The sequence below is a fragment of the Centroberyx gerrardi genome, chromosome 22 (assembly GCF_048128805.1).
Source record: "Centroberyx gerrardi isolate f3 chromosome 22, fCenGer3.hap1.cur.20231027, whole genome shotgun sequence".
NCBI classification, from domain to species: Eukaryota; Metazoa; Chordata; class Actinopteri; order Beryciformes; family Berycidae; genus Centroberyx; species Centroberyx gerrardi.
In genome coordinates, this window is record NC_136018.1 from 5,854,073 (window position 1) to 5,861,572 (window position 7,500).

The 7,500-nt window shown below is 43.7% G+C and overlaps 2 protein-coding genes across 3 annotated transcripts in view; both read right to left on the reverse strand.

Annotated features, from left to right (window-relative positions):
• map3k15 (mitogen-activated protein kinase kinase kinase 15) overlaps window positions 1-2,547 on the reverse strand; it is a 29,203-nt gene extending 26,656 nt beyond the window's left edge. Inside the window, exons 1-3 of the mRNA XM_071895402.2 lie at window positions 1,989-2,547; window positions 329-468; window positions 1-4 (exon numbers count right to left, since the gene is read on the reverse strand). The exon at window positions 1-4 is cut by the window's left edge and continues 20 nt beyond it. Coding sequence (XP_071751503.1) covers window positions 1-4; window positions 329-468; window positions 1,989-2,304 — 460 coding nt within the window. The 5' untranslated portion in view covers window positions 2,305-2,547. The remainder of the gene's footprint in view (window positions 5-328; window positions 469-1,988) is intronic.
• Window positions 2,548-4,372: 1,825 nt separating this feature from the next.
• The window catches only part of sh3kbp1 (SH3-domain kinase binding protein 1), a 30,425-nt gene continuing 27,297 nt past the window's right edge, over window positions 4,373-7,500 (reverse strand). For both annotated transcript variants that reach the window (XM_078291304.1, XM_078291303.1), the window contains 2 exons: window positions 5,535-6,188; window positions 4,373-5,492 (listed from right to left, as the gene is read on the reverse strand). In XM_078291304.1, coding sequence (XP_078147430.1) covers window positions 6,150-6,188 — 39 coding nt within the window. In that variant the 3' untranslated portion in view covers window positions 4,373-5,492; window positions 5,535-6,149. The remainder of the gene's footprint in view (window positions 5,493-5,534; window positions 6,189-7,500) is intronic.

Consider the following 7,500-nt stretch of genomic DNA (forward strand, 5'->3'; position numbering starts at 1 on the left):
TGTCCTGTAAGGAGTCAAAGCAAACAGCATGTGAGAATGGATCATGTGGCTGTTTACAAACGGTTGCTGTACTGCAGAGTTACTTGTGTATTCTTAAGTTACACTGGCACATTATTACCACCTTGAAACAGCTGTTTTTCCTGGCAGCACACACACACACACACACACACACACACTGGTCTGTAAATAACTTAGCGAGCCACTTTGTTCTAAAGAAGAGCGTAGGAATGGCATGCATGAACTGTGATTACATCGATAGGAGACTCAAAGAGATGTGTGTGTGTGTGTGTGTGTGTATGTGTGTGTGTGTGTGTGTGTGTGTGTGTACCTTCAGTGACTGGGCGGTGTCTGGGTCGGTGTCATGGTACAGTATGACGTTGTTGGCCATGTCGAAGCTCTCCCTCACACCCAGGTGGTAAAACAGGGAAGGCTGACGAAACACGTCACTCATATCCACAACCGCTATGTCTGGATGGGGGGTGATGTGATGACGATGATGATGACGATGATGATGATGATGATGATGATGACAGTGACAACAACAATAATGGTTAGTATATTTCATTGTAAAAATGTACAAATTGGCAAGGCACTGAATCCCTACCAGCTATACAGGCACTGTTCTGTTCCTGACCTCTGACCTCTGACCTCAACATTTTTGCTAGCTGAACACACTGCACATACTGATGAGACCCCAGGTCCAGTAGACATGACAAGGGAAGAAAAGAAAATGGAGGAAAAATGTATTCTGTCAGTTTCAGAATTTCCTGAATTAGCAGCCTATAGCTTTCTAGGTAAACTATAGTTAGCTGCCTGCTGACCTTCCAAGATCATGAATGGTCATGAGTGAAGGAAGCAATTGTGATTTATATTTTCACCAGATCTCCTTCTTTGCCATTCAAGAACTTGAAACTGTGCTATTCTGGTTCCGCCCATTGAGGTTTAAGTCAGCCAATGAGATTATTTCTGCCTAAATCTCCAATCTGTGCATGAAACCATCCGGTTTTAATGTCATCTTGAGCCAAACAGGCATGAGAGGTGTGGACAACATCATAGTCTGGTATAAATAGCTGGCAATTAAAAGCTTTTGAAAGAGAGTGGCTCAGTTTTCACTGCCAGGCTCAGAACAGGAGCTGTAAAAGGTGTCGGCTTTGCATGATGAAGACAGAACGAGGAATCATTTTCAAAAGGGTTTAGTTAGAGAGAGAGAGAGAGAGAGAGAGAGAGAGAGAGAGAGAGAGAGAGAGAGAGATAGGGGAGGTCAAAGGTTTTCAGGTTAAATTAGGGTTACCGGGATATAGTAGTAGTAGCCTAGTAACAGCAAAAGACAGTAGCAGTAGTGGTATATTGTAAATAAGAAGAAGAAGAAGAAGAAGAAGAAGAAGAATGATAATAATGATAATAATAATAATAGAGAGCATAAAGATTTAGATATCAGCATCATTTGAACAAACTAACTACTAAAATTACAGTTTAAGAGGGTAGAAGACCTTTACAGAGCGAATTGTATTGTATTGTAGGCCTATTGTATTGTATTGCAATGGAATGATAATGTTTTGGAATATACATGTACACCAACCCCCAAACACACACATACACACACGCACACACACACACACACACACACACACACACACACACACACACACCAACACCACCACCCACCCCCAAAACATTACTATAATATTCCTATAGGCATTTACAGTATGTCTGTGGTCCTCAATAGTTTATAATGACATTATTGTATTGTAGGCCTACTATAGTTGTAATAACATGATATTGACACATAGACTTATGGTGTTGCTTTGATAGCCGATTTGTAATTGGTAATCTATCCTAAGATTTCTTATGGGGTTAGTGTAGTTTTTTTACACACACACACACACACACACACACACACACACACACACACACACACACACACACACAGAGAGAGAGAGAGAGAGAGAGAGAGAGAGAGAGAGAGAGAGAGAGACGCACGCATGCACCTGCATCGTAGAAAGTATCCAACACCGATGTCTCTCCAAAATCCAGCCGTCCAAAGGTGACGGTGGTGAGCAGCGCGCTCTCGGCGTCGCAGGCCCGCTGGAGACACTGCAGCGCTCCGGACTCCGGGCTGCTGGCCATCACCGCCTTCAGCCCGTCGTTCAGCACATACACGGCCCGCAAGGAGCGCTGCTTGGCCGGGGGACTCGGGCTGGACACCTCGCCTCTCTCACGGTCCCGGTCCCGGTCCACCACGCACACCCCGGCGGAGTGCTCCCCTCCCGGGTCGGCGACCGGCGCGCTCGGCCCCGTTTCCATGACGAGACTGGACCTGAAAAGCGTCTGTATCTCCCTCTCCCTCCGTCTCCTGCTACTTACTGCACTTCTTTCCTTCTTTTCACTCTCCTTTTTTCTGTTTTATCCTCCGTCTTGTCCTCCTCTCTCTCACTTGTTGCGCACCTGTCGCCGGTGGAGAGGAGCGCGTCTGGGTTTGTCCGCCTGCATCTCCGCCTCATTAACTCACATCATCTCCCGATTATCTCGCACCAAGAAGTCCGCTTTACCAAGACTGGATCCGACTAGATTACTGCTAGAGAGAGAGAGCGAGGGAGAGAGAGAGAGATGTAGAAAGAGGGAGGAGGAGAGAGAGAGCAGAGAGAGAAAGAGTAGAAATGTCTCCAGTACTCCAGGTTCCCGTCACAGTAATCCTCAAATAAATCATCCTACTCTGGCTTCCAGCCCCGGTTTGGTGAACTTCCTCCAGGCTGAATGTCTATCTATAAACTTCTTTGACACACTTTTTCATATTACAGGTTACACACAGGGCAGCGGGTTCAGTCTCCACCGCATGGCCGAACTACCGAGTGTGAAATGTTATCGCCGTCTCTCTGGTTGTCTAAATATAAAACGGTCTGTCCTTCTGATCCCCTCCTCTGCCCGCCGGCCGCTCAAGCAGCTCGTGCAGCCAAGTTATTATGATCACCCCGCTGCAAAAAGTATCCCCTTTAACGAGTCATTTCATCCAGGATTGAGTCTAATCTAATTTCAGAGAAAGAAAATCTGCCAGCGGGCTGAGATAATTACTTTTTTTCAAATGCAAATTAACTCATTTCAGGAATTGACTTGAATCAAGTGTCATTTTCTTTTATGATTGGGCTTATTCTGCTTTTGTTTCGGTGCACTGAGTCTTGAATCTGCAAAAATCCTTAAACAAATTAACCTGCATTGGAAGCGAGAGGATTTATCTCTGCACCCGCAATTTCGTTTTGTTTGCAAGTAGAGATCAATACTATATCTAATCATTTAGATAACAAAGGAAATACGATTTGAAGACTGGATATCAGACTAAATGATTATAGTTAAGATGGATATTTTTTGCAGTGTTCACACATTCCCCTGGAGAACAGAACCGGGGCCAAAAGCTCCATGCAGCCCGGATGAATGCACTCCGTTACGCGCCGGTATGTGTTGGTACCGGGACCTTGTTGATTGCCAAAGGCGATCTATCATACTGTCACTGGCCTATGACACGGACAAGCACAATGGTTCCCAAAATTGGGTCCACCAGGGTTTGGGTGAAGGGATTCAGGGTCCCCAGAAGCCTAACCGTTCTTTTTGAAGGTTTTACTGGACTCTTAGAAGAGCTGACAACAGCAGCTCCTCTAATTCAAATGAAGTAAATCCAGTTGTGACCCTTAATTGGAGTTGGTCTGAAACTGCCTGTAAAAAAACATGGACATCTGTGATCATACTGTATAATGTATATAAAAAGTGTCAATTTTATCTTATTTTACTGAGTATCTTCAAGGATTCTTTCAAATTCTTTCCCACTTTGGGAACTAACTTATGGCTTTACACCAGCAGCCCATTTAACCCTCAGATTACGATTTGTTGAGGCCCATAAGGAGTGTCTTTCTTTTTTACCATTCAGTTTCTTTGGTCAGATTTCCGTGAGCAGTTAATGCTGTCGCAATAGTTTTGTATTGCAGTTTTAGTGGAAGTTCAGGGCTGATTCCCCTCAGGACTTTCACTTCTCCTTTTGTCTGCTCAGACCTTCAATGACCTGAGACTAGGTCCAGTTATCATCTGTCGCACAGACAGAGAGAGAGAGAGAGAGAGAGAGAGAGAGAGAGAGCCTTTATCTGGCTGGCACACACACACGCACACACACACACACACACACACACACACACACACACACACAGAGCTCTATGGCAGTCATTCATGCAAGACTACCAATTACTTGAACCAACAGAGTAAAGAGCAATGGAATGGAACATAATGCTCCGACGCATGTATAGTGCGTGCACACACACACACACACACACACACACGCTTCACTGACAGACAGACATACAGTTCAATGCGAATATTTGTTTTTGTGTCTGTTTTTTTATTAAAATCTGCACACGTACAGTACATAATAGCATCTTTATTACACTGAAATACAGTATAAAAGTATATATATTTATCACTATCCTGGAGAGAAAGGACCAAGTCAAGAAAACAACTTGTAGCCTTAGTTGTAGCAGTTTTCTCTTTGTCGTAAGAAAGAAAGAAAGATGGATAGAAAGAAAGAAAGAAAGAAAGCAAGAAAGAAAGACAGAAAGAAGGAGAAAGAAAGATTTGGAGTCAGAAACAGGAAGGCCACAGTGACGGGTTGCCATAGATTCTGTGCACGTATAAGGAAGGGAGGCAAACGATGACACATGCTCACACACACGCACACACACACATACACACACACACGTACATTTGTCTTACTATACTTGTGAGGACCTTCCACTGACTACATTCATTCGGTGACCCTTAACCCTAACCTTAAGCCTAAACCCAAGTCCAAACCCTAAACTATCCTTAACCCTTCACCTAATCTAAACCTGAAGCCTGAAACGCACTGGAAGCATCAGGTGCGTTTGATTTTTGGAAGCGTCAGAGAGGTTTTTCCGTGAGGTTTCTGGAGTCACACAGCAAAAGGAATAAGGTAAGATTGTGCAAATTTTCCAGAAGGCAATGTTCTCAATTTAATAATTACCTATATGTCCGTGTTATGATGCATTCTTTTTTTTATAAAGTTCAAATTTACAGCCATATATTACAGGGCATTTTTGGATTTCGTTATTCAGCGCCCCTTAATTAGCAGCTCGTCAAGTCGGCTAGTTTGTAAAGTTTTATCAAGCTACAAACTGATGGAAGGAGAATCCTGACGTGCCTGTAATGTTAGCCTAATGTTAGCATGTTAGCTTCTCCACAGGTGTAGTATATGACTGCAAATGAGAAATTTATAAATATAAGGAGAAAAGAGAGATTATATTGCAGGTAGAGTTTATGTCATGATAAGATATATGAATCATCATGGTGGCAAAGTGCAAATGCAAGCGCCTCAACGTTGATGTTTCAAATCTCCGGCCTGCTGTTACCATAGAAACATCAAATGATGTGTGTCAAAACTTCGGCCCTTAATCCTAATCCTAATCTTACCCCTAAACCCAAATCCTGACCCTAAACTAGCCCCTTCAAGAAGTGACAAGCGGCCAAAATGACCCCACTTCGCAAAAAATGTCCCCACTCCAAAGGTCTAAAACTTTGGTTCTCACAAGGATAGAAATACCAGAACACACACACACACACACACACACACACACACACACACACACGGATAAGAGGCGAAGGCCGCAGAGTGGACACAGAACAGCACAGAGGTCTTCTGAACCAACCAGGCTAAGGAGGTTGAGTTCCAAGTTTTCTTCACACCTAGAAACAACAACAGTACCGGTGAGGTTGTCAGGACAACCGCAGCTCTGTGTCATCGTTCTGTAACCGTGGCAACACACAGCGACAGGCCGAGGTCAGTACCAGTGGCCCGGCGAGCTCCAATAAGATAGCAGTAAACAAACAGAGAAGCCTCTTCAAAAGAAACAAACATAAGTGAAGTAAACACAGGATAAGGCGGCGCGGGGGGGCGGAGGGGGGGGGGGGGGGTGGGGGAGGAGGTGGCTGATTCCATGGCGCTGTATTGTTGTTGATGTTGTTCATGATGTTGTTGACATTTGGCACAACACTTGTTTGGCTGAGTGTCTCGGCCAACACTGACAATGTCTTCAAATGCCGGCCTCCGATGTGGTGATGTCATCAGAGTGTGCCGATAAGGATGCTTTTTGTTTTCATTTCGGCAGGTTCTTCTTTATGTGCTCTACTTCCATCTGTTGAACAAGCACAGGCATCAGTTATTTTCCTGTACTTCTGAAGAATTTAAATCCTGTCTGGACAGCATTAGTGTTACCAAAGGAGGTGTGGGGATTAGTATGTTTTTATCTCAGGACGCCAGGAATTTTATAACATCTGGAACAAACATGTCTGTAATTTTCTCTCTGATGTCCTGCAGTAATCTACTGTTTCAGGCAAGTATAAGTACGCATGTATAACCAGTGGTGCAGTAGAGCAGCATCACTCATTAGATTAGATTAGATTAGATTAGATTAGATTAGATTAGATTAGATTATAGTAAACTTTATTGATCCCAGTGGGGAAATAAGGTTGTTGCAGCTGCAAAAGTAATAGGATTCAGCAGGGAAAAAAGATATATGTATAGAATAGAAAATAAGCAAAATAAGAAAGAGAGAGTGAATTTAAGTACAGTTTGGTGGTAAAAAAAAAAATAGAAAAACAGAGAAAACAGTGGAAAAGAGTGCAGGAGCTGCTGCATCTGGCATTGATGACATGACATGAGTCACTTGAGGTGACGTTGTGTGGCCGGTCCCTGCCATCCGGTCTGAAATTACGGATGTGCTCGGGGAAAATCAAATTACCAACCTCCCCTGGTAATATTGATGCCATCCGGAGGAGGCTTTATCCGGAGCAGCTTACAATGAGTGGAACATGCAGGGGGTTTGGTGTCTTGCTCTAGGTCTAGGGCGCTTTGACAGGACACATGGCTGTTTTTGGGGGGATTGAACCTGAAACCTGACAGTTACAGGATGGTCTGTCTAACTACCAGACCGCCCCGCTGCCCAGAAGCATCAGGCTGGTCAGGAGGTCCGCTGCTAGTTCAATCCCCAGGACCAACAGTTCCTAAAGAGTGCCAAAATGACCTTAAGCAAAGACATCTGACCCTCACAGTTATCAATCCCTCATGCATATAATTAACAAACCTGTTGCGTTGTTAAGAAATGAACTTTGTTTTCAGAGGGCATTTTTTGCCCCCTTGATCAGATTTTCAGAGCATTTTGGTCTTTTTCGGGAGCAGTTTTTTTTTAACCATGTAATACATTTGCATTGCATATTGGCAAATATACACTCAATATCTACCACTAAGATTTGTTTTATTTTAAATCATATATACCATCACATAAATAGGCTAACAATCCAAGACATTTTCTACTGCTTAAGGCTGCATGCTTGGTTGTTGTAGAACCAAAAACCGCTCCATTTTTTTCGATTCAGAGCCTACTGCTTCCATGAATCAGCTACAGTGGCCCACGGGGGACAAGTGTGTGAAAGTGTGTGAAACACAGG